The sequence below is a fragment of the Cercospora kikuchii genome, assembly GCF_019650295.1.
Source record: "Cercospora kikuchii DNA, contig_00005, whole genome shotgun sequence".
Lineage (NCBI taxonomy): Eukaryota > Fungi > Ascomycota > Dothideomycetes > Mycosphaerellales > Mycosphaerellaceae > Cercospora > Cercospora kikuchii.
Window position 1 is genome coordinate 2708300 of NW_025408586.1, and position 17376 is coordinate 2725675.

Below are 17376 nucleotides of genomic sequence, written 5' to 3' on the forward strand. Positions count from 1 at the left end.
GGCACTTGCAGGTGCCACTGACGCACATCGTCAATGCGGCTACTTCAAAATAAAAGAGCCTCAAGAATGGTTCGGATTGTGCCTCCCATGATCTTCGACCCGGTCTCTTTCGACAACATTGGACAAGATGTATCGCTTCACCAACATCTATGTGTTGGCGGCCTTTGGCACCATCGGCGGTGCCCTATTCGGGTTTGACATCAGCTCGATGAGCGCATGGCTCGGAACTAGGCAATATACCGAATACTTCAACTCTCCCGACAGCGACCTACAAGGAGGCATCACGGCGTCGATGAGCGGCGGATCACTGATTGGCGCCCTGGCAGCTGGATTCCTGGCCGATAAATTTGGACGAAAGATCGCACTACAAATCGCCTGCGTCATTTTCGTAGTCGGCTGCGCGATTGTTTGTTCCTCGCAGAATGTTGGACAACTCATTGCAGGCAGAATCGTCAATGGACTCTCGATTGGTATCTGCTCATCGCAGGTCTGCGTCTATCTTGCCGAGCTGTCGCCATCCGCCATCCGTGGACGCATCGTCGGAATTCAACAATGGGCCATCGAATGGGGCATTCTCATCATGTACCTCATCTGCTATGCGTGCTCGCAGACAGTCGACGGGCCTGCCGCCTTCCGAATCGCTTGGGGCGTGCAAGGTATACCCGCGATCATTCTCTTCTTCGCGTTATTCTGCTTCCCAGAGTCTCCGAGGTGGCTTGCTGGAAGAGAACGTTGGGAGGAGTGCCTGACAGTGCTGGCGGATCTACATGGAAAAGGTGATCGCTCCAACCCAATCGTCATGGCAGAGTTCGAAGAGGTCCAGGAAGCCCAGCGGGTAGCTGCACAGGCTGCTGGCATTGGATTCTTCAGCCTGTTCGGCCCTAAGATCTGGAAGCGAACACTCGCAGGAACATCAGTCCAAATGTGGCAACAACTGCTAGGTAAGGTCGCAAAATCACGCCATGAATATTAAATTCTAACAAAACGACAGGCGGAAACGTGGCCATGTACTACGTGGTCTACATCTTCCAAATGGCCGGCCTCTCTGGGAACACAAATCTCTATTCCTCTGCGATTCAATACGTCATATTTTTGGTCACCACCGGTGTGATGTTGCCTATCATCGACAGAATTGGACGACGACAACTACTGCTTGGAGGCGCTGTAATTTGCATGATACTTCATTTTGCTACAGCCGGTGTCATGGCGACGTACGGTCGTCCTGTGGACTCGGTGTTCGGCAACGAGAACTTGAAGTTGGAGCTGTCGCCCGTACCAGGCAAAGCTGTCATCGCCCTCAGCTACATCTTCACCGGAATCTACGGCCTAACGTGGGCACCAACTGGATGGATCTACTGCTCTGAGGTTTTCCCGCTCAAATATCGTGCCAAGGTAAGTTTCCAAAGACCCAGACGGAGTCAAGAGTTGAATGACTAATTCTTGTGACTAGGGTGTTGGCCTTTCGGCTGCAACGAACTGGGTAAGTTCGGACCTCTTCTCACCCAGTGAAGCATCACTGACCTTCTCAGGCCTTTAACTTCGCTCTCGCATATTTCCTCCCCCCTGCATTCCGCAACATCACCTGGAAAACATACATCATCTTCGGCATCTTCTGCTTCGCAATGACTTTCCACATTTTCTTCACATATCCTGAAACAGCACGAAAGACACTAGAGGAAATTGATTTGATCTTCGATTCCAAGATCCCAGCCTGGAAGTCAGCGAAGGTACATGCCGATGCACTTCAGACAAGGGCGGCGAAGATCGAGAATGGCGAGACATATGGCGGAAATGGGCTGGACACGGAAAAGAACAAGGAGGGCGATGTGTATCAAAAAGAAGTTGTTTAGAGCTCTTTCTCACGTACTCCTGAATGCATCTCGATCTGCTCTCGGCAGTCAATGTTATCTTCGTTCTCTGAGACCTGCTCTCTTGCTCACACCAATCCATGTTGAAGTGGGCCAAGCTCGCAGCCCGTGCGATTGCAAAGTGAAGTGAAATTTGAATAATTATTCTCGATCTTGCTCGACGTATAGTCGTTGATTTTGCGGTTGCCAGTTTCCGTAACGAGGCACATAGCCCAGTTCTCTTAGTGCCTGCACAAAACCCTCACCGCAACGCCTCCCTTATTTTGTGTACAGAAAAATGGTCCAATCCCACCTGACGGAGGGAGGCCAAGAGCAGGCATATCCGTTGCAGCAGCCAGTCCCGTAGGGGCAGCTCGAGTCGTCGTGACTAGTGTTGTTCGTTCTTCGCCAAATGCCTGTGGGCGCTCGGTATTCGCAGCACGCTCTTCGCCGAAAGCTTGTGGTCGTTCAGTGTTCGCCGCCGCCGCCGTCGTGGTCGTAGTCATAGGTAGAATAGAGAAAATAGGTTGGCTGGTAGTCGCCGTAGTTGGTGTTGTAGTCTGGGTCGTGGTCGTCGATGTGACGACCGGAATCGTAACGGAGACACTTGGAGGCAGAGTGTCCCGTTTGAACGCTGTGTCAACGCTGTCGCTTTCCGAAGCCATCTCGATGCTGCTCTTGAAAAAGCAGACACCTGACCCGCTGCCGCCGATGTAGGAAAATCCGACACACTCGGTAATAGCATCGCATAGTGGGAAACATGCAGAAAATGAAGACGCTGGCTCATTGCTCAAGTCCCCTCCCCTGCGATCCGTGTTGCATTCCGTCGTGTAGCCACCAATCTGGGTTCCACTGCCAAGTTGTTGACACGACATTTCAGTAGGAGACGATGATTGCGGAAGCGCAGAGGCAATGCTCGCGGCCATTGCAAGGCCTGAAAGAAGTGAGGTCAACATCTTGAAGGTTCAAAAAAGATAATGAAATGTAGGCTGAAAAGGATACTGCTGTAATGAGAGGAATGAACGATTGTTCTAGATTGGTGAACGCAGCGGAGTGGAACGAGCACAAAATATTCATATGTAACACAGATAGCATACCATCATCGTAGGAGGCAGGGTGCTATGAGAAATAGCGATCCACGAGTCTGCCTTGGCTGTGACACTCGTGGGTATAGCGTGTGAGTAGCGCGAAGTCGGTAAAGAACCGTGCTTCAGCCCATTCTGCATCGTCATAGCTGGATACACGCCTATAGATTGCAAGAGATGCGTGCTGGGGCTCGTTTGACGTGACGTCCATGACAGCATGAGAACTGCCTCTATTCGTAACCTGCAAGCATCAGTACATGCCTGGCTACCACTTGCAACGGTTGTCAGCTTCAGGAGGCGCATGCCTTCGAACAAGACCGGGGATCACTCCTTCAATGACGTTGTCTGTCGTTTTGGTAGAAGCGGACAAGATTCTGAGTTTGCCCGATTGCCTAAGAAGGCAATCATCTGTGCCAAGAAAGCCTTGATTCTGTAGATGACAATCAGCCACCCGTGTAGCTTGTAGCCGACCAGTGTCTGATCTGCAGACCATTGTAGACATTTCTTTGGGCTGCGTGATGGAAAGATTGCTTGACCTGCCCTCAAACTGTAGGCAATGATTACAATTGTTGAGCTGGTACGATTCCTCGTTTGAACATGGGGAAGTGCATCATGCGCTGCCAGAAACCGAAGACCACGTGTTTGCTGGGTAAGCAACAGCATAGGTGCTGTGAGCTCGCCAACCTGGTACTTTTGATGATGTTGTGCTGATGAAGTAGGCTGAAGTGAGGTCCAAAACTTGTAGACTGTTGCTTGGCATTCAAATTTCTCCGAAGGGCAGGGGCTCTTCTTTCTGCGACAGACTTTTGCTCTGCTCCGCCACCTCTACTCTGTCATCACGAACAGCACCAACGTCGTCTTCGATGTCCGAATACAACTCACCGCAACACGCTGATTTTGTCAAGATTGACGATAGCCGTGAGCGGCTGATGCCAGACCAAAAGAGTCCTGCTCACAGTGAGACACAACTGCGGACTTAATCCACCTTCCTCCACCAGAGTTCTCCTGTGAAACCACCACCACGGGTGGATCTAATAAAGCATTGAATCAGCAGAGTCTGCATGAAGATAAGCTACAATACTCACTGGATATGCAAGAGCTTCCCTTCAGGAGTGGTATGAATTGTATAATTCCTCCTTTGCAGCGCTCCCTGCCAGCTCGGTCTTGAAGAAGGAACATCAGCTTCGTCTCTCACTCCGACTTTCTGAGTCGAACTTACACATTGGCGACTACCAGAGGGCCATGGAATATTTGACCAGATGTGGTATTTGCAGGAATATCACGGCTTATCGTAATTGGTCCAGCATAGCCTATGCTATGCTTGCCAACGAGAGCCCAATCATCGTCTGAGTCCTCCGGCTGGAAAGGGAACGTTCTAGTGGCGACAAGATAGCGATTAGCAGATTGCGCACACAGCCTGATTGCCATGCGGACCTTGTGGTAGCTATTCGACATCCGCCGGAGCATCCTCCAGCGTTTGGCACTTACAAATTCGGTCGCAACTCAGGTTCAGTAGCCGTAATGGTGGCAGACATCCAACCGGACTTGCTGTATGTAATGATGCCTACAGGTCGCTCTCCATACGCCTCGTCTGGAATAGGTACACCATCCCGAGCACTCGTTGTGTTGATCAGAGAGTACGTTCCGGCAAGAGCGTCCAGAATTGCTTGATCTGGATAAAATGGTTCACATTGAACTGCGCCACCGCTGTTGCTGTCGCTGGCCTCCGTGCTTGTAGAATCGGATTGAGGATGGGGAACAGCCCAGGCTGTAGTGAACAGCAAGGACGTTACGAACGTAAGCTTCATCTTGTTCAGGGAATACCGAAAAGGCCGAGCTGATCGAAATGCAAGAATGCTAGCTGTAGTCACGACATCGCTTCTTAGAAAGACAGCCCTTTAGTATACTGTCCGCCAAGCCAATGCTGAGTCGGATGGTTGGGCATGGCGAAGCGAGGTCGGCCTGCTCGGTCCTACGAGATCATGAACGATCCGCCGCTTGTGTCAGTATCTGTCGAGCGGTGCGGCGAAAGCAAAGGGTGGTCTCCCGGAAGCAGCACGCTTGATGATGGGGCTTCATTAAGCATTTTGCCCAGGCGAAGCTGTCAGCAGTAACGGAAGAATACCTCATCTTGGAAATCCGCCAGAGTTGCAACAGTGGAATAGGATCGCGGCTGCAGTATCGAGAGCACAGTGTTCTGGATATATAGCCGGCCACGAACTCATTGAAACCATCACTTGCGCTGGGTAGGTATGATGGGCATCTAGATTGACAGACACCGCTGAAGGCGACATGTACTCCACAAATTCCCCACAAAAGACTCACTGCCCATGGGGAGAAGGCATGGCTCGGGTGGCTCGCAGAAGAACCTGCGCGCCGAGACTAAGCGGCGCAAGCGCTAGATCTTTTAGCAGTGTTCGGACATCTGCAGGCCCCTGCTTCCAAGACCGATAATGCTGGCAACTGCCGCTTGGCATGGAATGAGCATCAGGCCAAGGTCCGATAGGAATGGAACCATTACTGATGGTTTGTGGTTGCTGTTGCTCAGGCGGAATCTCACAACTGATGAGACGCAGTCGGAGCAAGCTGGCGCAAGACTATGTCTTCATTGTCATCCACCATTCAGTCATTACCAAATATACAATCATGATCCGGCCGGTTACCACCCACTCATGACGCTATGCTTCTTCTCCAAAATGAAACCCGAAAGCAGACCCGAATCTCCAGCAAACCCTACTCCCACTATCCCAAGAACAAGAAGCGCCAAACACACCGTGCTCGAACACTCAAGGGTATCTCTCGACCATCACCTCTCACAAGAAAGCCTCACTCTTGAGCATTAGCTTCGCCCTCCTCTTCATACTCATCGAACCACTCAGACCAAAAGTATCAACAGTATCATGTACAACTCCGTCCTCCGTAGCGCCGTTCACACTCATAAAAACCCCTTTGACAAAGAACTCTTGCGCTGCTGCACCTCAATCTTCAAGTCACCAGAAGAAGTGCCTGGGGGAGTCGGTGCGACAGAAGAACCTCTGCGGGATCGGTCTGCTCCGAAGCCTGCATCGCTCAGGTTGGCTAACGTCGCGGATCTCCTCACGCTCTCACGATCGGCCCGAGAAACGACACCCATGCGTTCAAGCTCTCGTTCTAGTCGAAGGTTCTTCTCGCGCTCTTCCCGAAGCTCACGCTCGGCACGCTTAGACGCAAGTTGTGCAGTGGAGTCGGATTGCTGCAGCTCATCGATGGTTTCAAGAAGCTGAGAAATCTTGTCTCGGGACTTGTTGAGATCTTCTTGGAGCATCTGCTGAGACTTCTCTCGTCGCTCGATCTGGGCTTGCAGATCTTTGACGGTACGGTCGACATTGCGCACACTACGTGCTTCGGTAGTGCGTGACTTCTCGACATCTTCCAATTGGTTCTCGAGCTGGAAGTGTGTTAGCATTGGACTTTCTTATGCAGTGTCGTGTCGAACTTACCTCTTGGATCCTGCCATGCAGATATCGAACGTCCTGGCTGCCACTGGTGTATCCTTTCGTCTCAAACTCGATGCAGCGTAACTGCAGATCCTTGACACTCTTCTCGAGGGCGGCCTTCTCCTTGTGGAGCTGGACGCTGCTCTCCCGTTGCGTAGCGATGTCTTTGGACACCTCTTGTGCCAAAGCTTCAGCTCGACGCATCTTGCCAACTGCAGCTGCCGCAATGTCTTCTTGCTGGGCAAGCTTCGTCTTCAGCTCGAGCACTTCCTTGTCGGACATGGCGGCCGCGCGCTTCGATGGAGAGCCATTGTCCGACAGGTCTTGCAGACGTTCAGCCGCTTCAGCGAGGCGGGTCTGTAGGCCGGTCTTTTCTTTCAGGAGCATGTCGCGCTCGGCGACGGTGTCATCCACGCTTGTCCGCAGTGCACGAACCTGTCCGAGAAGCTCGACAACCTTGCTTTGGGCATCGTTGTGGGCACTAACAGCGTCGTCTCGGGAATCTGATAGGCTCTGCAGCGCCACTTCGAGGCGAGACTTCTCTTTGGCCCAAGTTGAGCTGTTGAGGACTTCGTCGTCCCACTTGTTGCGTAGCTCCTCGAGTTCGTCACGAAGTCGGCCATTTTCGCCTCGAGCATGGATCACATTGTCTCGCTCGACCTCTAGCTCGTTGGACAGGGTAGCCAGCTCGGTTTGATATTTCTTTCTGGTCTGTTCGAGCGAAGACTCCTTGTCCTCGATGTCCATAGCTCGTTGCGAGCGATAGTCTTCGAGTTCGTTCTGTAGTCTCTTCTTGGCTTGCAGAGCGCTGTCCAGATCTGTCGAGACATCCTCGATCCTCTCCTCGAATTGCTGTACTTGACGTTGGAGATCTTCGACAAGGGCGTCCATCTCCTTGCGTTCCGACATAATCGTCGCACAAGTCTCCTCCATTTCCTTCGCTTGCGATTTCGCAAATTGCTCGGCCCGTGATGCCTTCAGCACTGCGATCTCAGCCTGCTCCAATTTCTCAAAGTACTCATCCGCACGAGCTTTATACAAGTCCATGCTAGCATTAAGATCGTCGCATCTCGAAGTCTCAGCGTCCAGTCGAATTTGCAGATCGGAAAACTCTTGCAGAAGCTGCGCATGGTTGGCTGCTTCTTGCTCGCGCTCGTATCGAATGTCAGAGAGCTCCGACTTTGCGTCACGCAGCTCAATTTCCACAGATGCCTTGTACTGCTTGATGTCGTCGAATGCTGTCTTAGCATCGGTTAGCTCTGCAATAGCAGCGTTGTGTGATGTAAGCAGAGAGCGGCGAGATTGTTCTTGGGAGTTGATGAGATCATACAACTCTTCATGACTCTTGGTCTGGACTTCTTTAAAGGAGAGTTGTCCGGCACGCATGCTCTGCTCTAGCGACGACACCTTCTTTGCAGAATCGTCAAGCATGTCGTGGAGGCGGAAATTCTCGCGCTCAAGCTTCTGCACACGCCGCAGTGAAGGGCTCTCTTCCTGCCATGCCGTCTTGCCAGGTGTCCGCTCAATCTGTGCCTGCAAGTGTGCGTTCTTCATCTCAGACATTTGCAGCTGATTCTGGAGCATATCCACCTCGGCAGCGAGGTCCATGCGATTGTTGTACGTCAAAGTGTCCGTGGTGCGATCAGAACGTGCCGAATCGTGACTCTCCTTGCTGATATGGCGCTGATTGGTAGGTGTCGACACACCATTAGCAGCTGCTGACCACACCCTGCGGCCCTCAAAGTCTCGCCTCACATTACTAGGCGATGACCGGGCATTAACCTGACTTGCGTTCATCTCCTCCAGGAGGGCACGCTTCGAATTCTGATGGCGGTTGTCGTTCTCCTGCATGTCTTCCTGGTGCTGTGATCGAAGCTGTTCCAGCTGGGACTCAGCTCGCGAGAAACGTTCGGTCGCAAGGCGCAGGGCTTGTTCTGAGGACTCCAACTTTTGAGCAAGGTCAATCGTCTTTTGCATGTCTGGTTTCGCTCCATCAAGGCTGGCAGGTAGCTTGCCGTTCTCGGGATCGAAAATCTTCTGCAACAATCTCAAATTACCATGTGCTTCAGTCAGCTCATTGTGGGCTGCGTCGAGGGAACCTTGCAGGGTCTTGCTATTCTGTTGAGCCTGCGTCCGCATCGTGCGCTCCGTCTCAAGCTTTCGATTTGCCTCCGTCAGCTGCAGGCTCACGGCTGACGACTGCTGCTCGGCATTTCTCGTGGCTTTGTGCTCCCGCTCAACTTCGTGATTGAGGTCCTCAAGGCTCAAACTCAGCTTCTCTTTCTGCTTCTCCAGAGAGGTGATTGTGAGTTGTGAGTCGGTAAGCTGCCGTTGCAGCTTCTTCGCCTCTTCCTCGAACCTCGTCTTCTCGTTCTGCAGTTGGGAGATTTTGCCCCGATGAGTATCGCTGACCTTCGAATTAGATCGAGCGATGTCCAGGTTCTTCTGCTGCACCTTGTTCATCAATGCACGATTGTCATTCTCGGACGCCGTCAAACGGCCCTTCACGGTGACGAGCTCGCGCTCAAGACGTTGCTTCTCCTGGTCGTGGTGTAGCTTGAAGTTTTCTGACTCTGCGATGAAAGATTTCAGACGTTGCACTTCGCCTGCCAGTCGAGCACGCTCAGATTCTGCATGCTCGGCTTCTTGGGTTCTCGCGTCCAGCTCCCGACGTACAACAGCGTGTCGCTCATTCGCTTGCTGAGTGACATTGCGCTCCACTTCTGCTTCGCATTCGAGTTTGGCTTCCTGCAATTCCAGGAACTTCTTACGGAGGCTTTGTAATTCAGCTTGGTAGTCTTTGCGATCCTGCTCTGCCTTCTCGCGGGCAGCTGTGGCATTGCGAGTTAGGTCGGATTGGGCATACATTTCCTTCTCGATGGTGACCTTGGATTCGTTCAACGCGTCGTACTCGCGTTTGAGATCATCATACTCGGCCGCAGCAATACGCTTGACGTCGTCGCGAGATTGCTGTTCCCTACTAAGATCAGTCTGGGTCTGAAATAGCTCGCCTTTGACGTCGTGGAGCTGCGCTTCAAGCATTGCCACCTGCTCATTCGCAGAGGTCTGCTCTTCAAGTGCCCGGCGGGCATCCGATGCCTCACGCTCAAGCTGGGCATGCTGAGTCTTCATAGCTTGCATTTCAGCTTGCACATCGCGCAGACGATCTTGAACGCTGCTATGCTGGGCTGCCAAGCTCTGCTTTTCGTCCTCGAATCGCTTGCGGTCATCTTGAAATCGCTTCAGGTCCGCCTTCAGAATGGCCAGATCGCTGTCTTTCCGCTTGATGAGATCCTCGTAACTCGTTGAAGATGCTGACAGGTCGGACATTTGTTGACGAATAGATCGGTTCTCGTCGAGCAGCTCACGCACTTGTTTCTTCGCATTCCCGAGGTCTTTGTTTGCGGTCGCCAGTTTGAGGTCAAGATCTTGATCATTCTTGAGGAGCTTGGCCTCCAGGTCTTGCAACTTGCGGTCCTTGAGGCTTAGTTGGCTTTGAAGCATCCGAATCTCTTGCTGCAATGCCTCTTCTTGTTCGCTGCGCATAGACTTGGTCTTCTCCACCTGCTCCAGGTGCGCATCTAGTTCAGCAATACGATCGGTCAGATCCGTTTTTTCGCTCTCCAGTTTCGCAATGATCTGGCCTGCTTGCTCTAGCTGCCCTTTTCGTTCCTCGGCCAATTGCTCGGTGCGTTTGCGAGCGTCCATCAACTCCTCCAGCTGATCTTCCAGGCCTTCCTGGTCTTCGAGTGCGCCGTGCAGCTTCTCAATCAATTCAGCTTCGCGATCCTGCAACCTCCGGAAGATTTCCTCCTTGTCCAGAGCAAGGGCTCTCTCGCTTTCAAGTGTCTGCTGCACTTTCTGAATCTCGGCTTCTGCACGTCTGCGCTCGTCTTCGACCTTTGCGCGTTGGGCCTCTTCTTGCTGCATTTTCTCCTGCAAGAGCTTGATTTCTTCCTCACGCTTCTTCACTTCGTTTGACTGTCTTGTAGCGCCCAGCAGTGGCCGCATGCGAACGAAGAGCTGCCACCAGGGGTTTTGCTGGAGCTCGGCATATACCTGGAAGTTACGCTGGATAACTCGAGTGGCCTCTGCGCGATACTGTTGCTTCTTGTACATCCGCCGCTGGACGTACATCCGAGCCACGCTCTGAAAGCGGACAATGATATCGCGAATAAGAGCATCGCGCTTCTCCTCCAGCTCGGCGAGGACTCCCGCGCGGAAGAAGACCTTACTAAGACCAACTCGATACCAGCTGCGATCCATGTTGAGCCGTTCCAGCATGAGCTTGCAGTAAGCCTGACCCTCGATGTATCCTTTGGGCATATTTTGGCACAAAACCTCGTATCGTGCGCGGAACTCTGCGAATGGTAACCTATTGGGGAAACCTGTTCGGGCAATGCGAATACCTTCCAACACACCATTGCATCGGAGCTGGTCAAGTACTAGTGCATTGTTGAACAGCTTCGGTCGCTTCTTGTGATTTGGCAGAATACAACGAACGAAGTGAGGATGTGTCGAGTGCAGCTGCGCCATCAACGTGGAAAGCTGCTCCTTGTGGCGCTGAGCGACCGTGCGGAATAGGCCTTTCTTCACTCGGCTTCGCATAGCGCCCTCGCCTTCCGTCATCTCTGCACAGTCTGCGAACAATCCAGCAACATGGTGATTAATCGAGTTGCCAAGAAGCCTGGTCACGTTGTCGTTGAGCGGATCCTTGTTCTTCTCCAGCCAGCCGTCTGTGGAGTACTCGACTTCAGCAGCATAGTGAGTGAGCATGAAACCTTGCTTGAGCAGAGATCTCTTGTATTTAGGCGTCTGACGGTCCCATAATGAATGCAACTTCTCGGTGAAGGTCTTGTCGGTAGCCTTGGGCATCACCGAATCCTCGTCCAAGCATGAGAAAATGCCGATGGGGTTGCTCAGCTCGATGAGGTCGATGGTAGGCTGGAGGTCACGACCAAAATCGATGAACTTCCATTCAATCTGCTCCCGAGCGTACTCTTCTTGCTCCAGCACGAACATGTGATGATTGAAGAATTGTTGAAGCTTCTCGTTAGTGTAGTTGATGCACAGCTGTTCGAAGCTGTTCTCTTCGAAAATTTCGAAACCCGCGATATCAAGTACTCCGATGAAGGAGGTGTCATCGGAATATGCGCCAGCAGCTGAGCGATCCAGTTGGCAGTTGATGCGGTCAACCAGGTCCTTAAAAGAGCGCTCGTAGATTCCTTTAGCGAGAGCATCAATCGCGAGACGCACTTGCTCAGGGGTCTGCGCCTTTTCCACCCACTCATGGCCAGCTCTGACGCGAGGGTGCAACAACGCTCGGACGAAGGGCTCTATACTGATTCCAAGAAGCTTGCAAGCACGTGCGACCGACTTCTCAGCCTCAGGAGCCAGCGCGGCTTGATCGCCTCGGATGGTCTCCTTCATAACTGTTATGTTTCCAAGATGCAAGACAGCAGCGATGGTTTGTAGTATAGATCTCTGGTCTTGTTCTGAAAAGTTCATGACGTGAAAGGCCTCGACGAGAGAATTCCACTCTTCTTTGTCAGACACTCCTGAGATGGTGTCGTTGCCACGCCGGGTATATTCAAAGTCCTCGAAGTCACATCCTTCGAGCATGAATTCTCGTCGCATGCTTGAGGTCGCCCCGCGCAGCAGTTGGTAGAAGACATGATAATTTCGCTCCTGGGAGTTGAGGCGCACAACTCTGCTCTTCTCGAGCAGGTACCAATCAATGTGAGCGCCTGCGATCTGACCGGAACGCCCGAATTGGATCCTGATGAACTTTCCGAACCGAGAAGAATTGTTGTTTCGCACAGTTTGAGCATTACCGAATGCCTCGAGAATTGGATTGGCACGCAAAATCTGCTCGGAGAGATTTGAGAGTTGCCTCCCGCCAGACTTGCCTCGTGGTGTATCAGAAGTGGCTACCGCCGCGAGGTACTGGATGACCTTTTTCGTGTTCTCCGTCTTGCCGGCGCCAGATTCTCCCGTGACCAGGATGGACTGATTCGTACCTTCGTCAACCAGATTTCGAAAGGCCTCGTCCGCCATGGCGAATATATGTGGCTTAGTATCTTCGCGACTCCTGCCCTTGTACATGTTGATGTAATCCCGGCCGTAAATTGGCAGCGGTGTGTACGGATTCACCGTTACCAAGAAGAGACCTGAGTAAGTGTATATTAAGTCGGCCTGGTACCGTTGCTGGAGGTTGTGCACCACGCTGGGCTCGTTCAAATGCGTGAGCTCTGCCATGTCGTCGGCTTTGTCAAACTTGGCAGGGTTGACCTTATCCACGCTGTCCTCTGGCACATCTCGCTGTGCGCCATTGTCGCATTGCACTCGCAGCATGCTCTCGGGCAGTTCTTCAACCACCAACCCCCGCACAAACGCGCTCTCGGTGTCGTGCAGCCAGACGTAGCGCTTCCCTGAGAAGTCGTTCTCGCCTTCAATGCCTTTGACGCGTTCCACCGCGCTGTCCATGCCCTCACTCTTGATGAACTGTGGTGCAAAGGTGCCCGCGGGTGTTGTGTTTCGCACGGAGCCCGAGCCTGCTCGAAGCCTCCTGGAGTCTGCACTGCTCATCCCGGGAAGGTCAAATTCGGTGAGGGAGTGATTTCGCAGATGGCCTTTGGTGGGCGACAAGTGGCCTGCTTGCATGATGCTCGACTTGCTGCGAGCGTGGCCAGGCGGCGGCCCTGGTGATGTTGAATCTGCACCTTCCCCGCCACCGAAGGGACTGCTGCGCCATCGAGGACCATGGGGCGCCTGCGAGCTCATGGTCGCGGCGTGTCGTGTCGTGTCGTGTGCTGTGTTTCCACGCGTCTCTCTACCCAACGCGCATCAGCCGTCATTCGTGCATCGGATGCTGCGACCGGATTGAAAAAGCGAGGCCGTCTCCGTCGTCGTCGCGTATGTACAGTCGTGAAAGGTGCAAAGGACGATGCAAGACAAACGACGTGATCGTTGGGAGCTGCCCGTTGTCGTTTCTCGACTGTTGTTTTGGTTTCTCCGAATCGGGGAAGGCGCGTCCAGGATCGGAGTTCGCAGCCGCACGCGCCGACGCCATCCTTGCATCTGAAGCGAAAGCCTCTCCTTGGCTCGCTCACGTTCACGGTCACGCTCACGGCGACTGAGAGTTGTTGCCGGCGGCCACTGCGACATTCTGTCGAGCAACTGCATCCGACTATCGCCATCGCCCATCGACTTCACCATCTTGCATCCACACGCGCCTCATCAGCAGCACTTGGTCGAGCGCACTCTTGACAAAGAGCCTGTCGAACGCGAGAAAACCGCTCGAGACACGCGGACTAAAAAGTGAGCATCGTCGCGACTATGCTCGTAGCCTGTAGCACGTCGGCATTGTGTATTGGCGCGCGCTCTTGATCGATATGTCGAATGGTCCATTCTCCTGGGGAGGCGCGCACGCCGCTTCCCAAACATCATACCATCAGCAGCAGCAACAACAGAACAGCTCGATGGCATCCGCCAATGGCACTACCAACGGCGCGCCTGCTTCCGGTCAAGCACCACCACCTACAGCCGCTGGTATGCCTGCGCTGCCGCCTGAAGTACTCGCCGCGCTGCAAGGTATTGCTCCAGAGCAGCTCGGCGCCATCTTTCATGCCTTACAGAGTGGCCTCATTCCGATGCCTCCCGCCCCAGTCGCTCGCATCTCAGCGACCGTCCCAGCGCCTGTCGAGCCTCGAGCGCAACCTAGTAATACGCGGGCGTCAGACGCGCCAAGCAATCGAGATATTGAGATGAGAGAAGAGGATGGCGAGATTGAAGACGGCGAGCTAGACGACGCAGGCACTCCGCAGGCTCGTGGATTCCTGCGCACACCCCCGAAGGGACCACGAGATCCAGAAAGCCGGCGTGGGTCAAACCAATATCAACATCAAACGCAACAGCAACAGCAACAATTGCGGCCTGTCGCGGTTCAACAACCATCCTTCGTGCCAATTCCTAGAGCTCACGGCCTCCACGGGAAGGCTCCTGCCACGTCTAGCACCACCAGCAATGGCTCTCTCAGGGCAAGTAAAGAGGCTGCAAGCAAGACATTCGTGCTCGAGATGCATAAGGCAGGATACAAGTACGACGACATCCGTCGAGAGGTACATGAAGAGCAATTGCTTCGGCGCATTTACAACCAACTCGACCTGCCCGTACCATCCGGGAGTATCACTCCCGCAGGAACAACCAAACCCGCAGCGCCCAAGGCTCCACCAGCGAAGGCGGTAAAACCGGCCGCGCCAAAGGATCGAAGCGAGTATCTGGCGAAGTTGCAGGCAGCCAAGGCAAAGAAGACTGAAGCGAGCAAGTTGTCGGTCACGCCGACAGCATCCACGCAGCAAGCCGTGCCGCAAGCAGTTCCAGCCCAACGTGTCGCAACCGCCCAGCCCTCGGCCTCCATGTCAACTTCCGCAGCGGCCACACCCCCTGCCCCTAAGAGCGGCGTCATGACCAAGGATAAGACTGAGGAAGTGCGTCGAAGACTAGAGGCGATCAAGGCCAAGCGAGCTGCAGAACAAACTGCCAAACTTGCCAACGATGCAGCTGCGAATAAACTCGCTCCAGGGAATGGGACGCCTTCTAGCTCTGGCGCTCCGTCTGCTGGTGGACTTGGTGCTGGGCTTGTAGAAGCTGCTGCCAGCCTTGCAACTCAACAACCGATGCCACCAGCCGCAAACACCGTCCGAGCTCCCGACAGCAACGGCTATCAAGCACCCGCCTCCGGACTGGTATCTCCACCCATTGTCCAAAGCTTTGGTCTCCCTGGGCTCTTTACGTCGTTCGCTCCCCCGTCAATCTCGCAATCTTCTAGCGCAACCGGTGCAGCAGCTGTGCCAACGATAAAAGACGTGGCTTCCCTCCCCGCTATCGGCAATGTCAATGGCAACAATGCGGCTGGCTTGAATCCGACTTTTGGCGACCGTGGGGGCGCGTCCATCGACGACCGCTGCATCATTGCATTAAGTAGTGACGACGAAGATGATATGGACATCGACGATAGTTCCGACGATGAGCAGCAGACTAAGCCAAACCCATCAGCGCCCTCAGCTCAAGATGCACCAAGACTATCAAGCCAATCGCAGGCTGCAACATCCTCTCCCAGCACGCCCAGTGCGTATGAACGTAAGTTGGAAGAGATCGAGGCTTTCAAGCAGCAGATTGCGGAGAAGGAGAAACGGCGCAAGCTGCAGGGTCTGTCAGCCACACCGATGACATTAACGCCGAACGGTGCGAGCCCTGCTCTCGCTATGGGCGAACAGAGTGATCCGGCTGCTTCAAAGGCTGCAACTGCTGTCTCGCCTGCTGATCCTGCCGCAATCAGGCTTGCCCGTGCTCAGGAGAAGGAGGCATTGCAACGCCGACTGCGAGAACTGGAAGCACTCAGAGCTGGTCACAACTCTGGTAGTCCCATGACTCCACATGCTATCACACCTTCAATGCCTACCAGTGAAGCAAACACGGAAGCACAGAGCAAGCCAAATGTGACCACGACACTGCCGGTATCACTCGCTACGAACGAGGCTGCGGATGAGATCGATGACGACGATGACGAAGATTTATACGGTGACAGTACTGAGGCCTCACAGCATCAGCAGGCCCAGGACACCCGTTTACCGCCGCGTGTGGACTCCCAGGCAACCACTGTTTCGTCATCATCCCTACACAGCCGCGTCGATGATGTAGTCCCTGAAGACGCAGCTGATTCTTCATACGCAATGGCTTCAACCACCGAAGACGCTGCGGCGCGCGGACAGTACGACAATTCCACTACTTCGTTCGATCCGCAGGCTGCTCTAGCGGACGGTGGAGCTGTCGACGATGCTGACGAGGACGAAGACGATTTAGATAACATCTATGAACCCCCTGCGCATTTGAACGAGAACGTGGTTCAGATGCAGCCGCCTGCTCAGGATTCCAGCGCACCGGACGATGTCGACAGCGACGAGGCTATGGATACATCCGAGGAGTCTTCCGACGACAGCGACGATGACGAGGACGAAGTCTACGCTGGGAAATCAGGCCACGGTGCGGCCGAGCCTTCTGCGCAAGTGTCTTCATCTGAACAGGAGATGTCCGCGGCTCCTTCAGAAAGTGGCTTGGGATCGAATGACCCTCTGGACGTCTTAGACCTCGCGCCGGAGTTGCAAGCTGTGCCAGACGACAGCACTCTGACCACGACCCGCAATGACCAAGTTCAGGCATCACGCTACACACCATACGAGAGCCCTTTGCGGCGATTCAAGGACTACCGCTACCACCCGGAATATACTAACACCGTGTCAGGCGGCTTCAAGAGCTTAACTTTCAATCACAAAATCGACCCTGAGGCGTTGGTGTGCCCTTTCGAGATTGAGCGTGGGCAATGTGACGTTCCGAACTGCGGCTACCAACATTTCCACGAGATGGTGCTTCACGGTACGTGTTGTTTTTTAGTTTTCTTCAAATTTCAGCGGCAATCGTTCAACATTACATTACTTCTGCGGCGCTCACTGACCCGAGACGACTAATGTCACAGACAACGACTTGCTTCGACTGATGGGCACCGAGCGCACTCCTGCTCGCAATCCTGAAGAAGACAAGCGGTGGAAGGAAGGTCTCTCGAATCTCATCAGAGAATTGCGCACAACAAACATTGGTAGAGATGCGGGACTAATTGCGCAGCGCATTGCCGAGTATCGCCGTTCATTCGTGAATGATCCGACCCGCGTTGTGCTCCTTGACGACTGGAGACATTTCAACATCTCGTTGCTATTCTGAAGGTTGTCTCTCCTACACTAATGTCTGGCAGCACGTTCTGCAACGATCTGAGCAAACAGCAGCTAGACTGCATTGGCTCCGAGCTCAGAACTGAGACAGAAGCAGAACGTGAAGTGAGCACATGCATCGGTCCTGCAGCCCTTCAACGCATTTCGGGATGCTTGTTTCTGATGGTTCCGATGGACGCCCTCG

The 17376-nt window shown here is 53.6% G+C and overlaps 5 protein-coding genes across 5 annotated transcripts; 2 read left to right on the forward strand and 3 right to left on the reverse strand.

Annotated features, from left to right (window-relative positions):
• Window positions 1-127: 127 nt before the first annotated feature.
• CKM354_000880800 (uncharacterized protein) lies at window positions 128-1850 on the forward strand (the record flags this gene model as incomplete). The annotated part of the gene is made up of 4 exons (XM_044804203.1): window positions 128-941; window positions 992-1392; window positions 1451-1480; window positions 1530-1850. 4 exons carry the CDS (start codon window positions 128-130, stop codon window positions 1848-1850), a joined length of 1566 nt encoding a protein of 521 aa, XP_044660138.1.
• A 239-nt stretch (window positions 1851-2089) lies between these two features.
• Window positions 2090-2803, reverse strand: CKM354_000880900 (uncharacterized protein; the record flags this gene model as incomplete). The annotated part of the gene is made up of 1 exon (XM_044804204.1): window positions 2090-2803. One exon carries the CDS (start codon window positions 2801-2803, stop codon window positions 2090-2092), a length of 714 nt encoding a protein of 237 aa, XP_044660139.1.
• Window positions 2804-3908: 1105 nt separating this feature from the next.
• On the reverse strand, window positions 3909-4740 carry CKM354_000881000 (uncharacterized protein; the record flags this gene model as incomplete). Its single annotated transcript, XM_044804205.1, has 4 exons — window positions 3909-3963; window positions 4018-4095; window positions 4152-4307; window positions 4421-4740. The coding sequence occupies 4 exons, from the start codon at window positions 4738-4740 to the stop codon at window positions 3909-3911; spliced, it is 609 nt and encodes a 202-aa protein (XP_044660140.1).
• Window positions 4741-5867: 1127 nt separating this feature from the next.
• Window positions 5868-13191, reverse strand: CKM354_000881100 (myosin 1; the record flags this gene model as incomplete). Its single annotated transcript, XM_044804206.1, has 2 exons — window positions 5868-6359; window positions 6412-13191. 2 exons carry the CDS (start codon window positions 13189-13191, stop codon window positions 5868-5870), a joined length of 7272 nt encoding a protein of 2423 aa, XP_044660141.1.
• Window positions 13192-13802: 611 nt separating this feature from the next.
• On the forward strand, window positions 13803-17184 carry CKM354_000881200 (uncharacterized protein; the record flags this gene model as incomplete). The annotated part of the gene is made up of 2 exons (XM_044804207.1): window positions 13803-16842; window positions 16943-17184. 2 exons carry the CDS (start codon window positions 13803-13805, stop codon window positions 17182-17184), a joined length of 3282 nt encoding a protein of 1093 aa, XP_044660142.1.
• Between the last annotated feature and the right edge of the window lie 192 nt (window positions 17185-17376).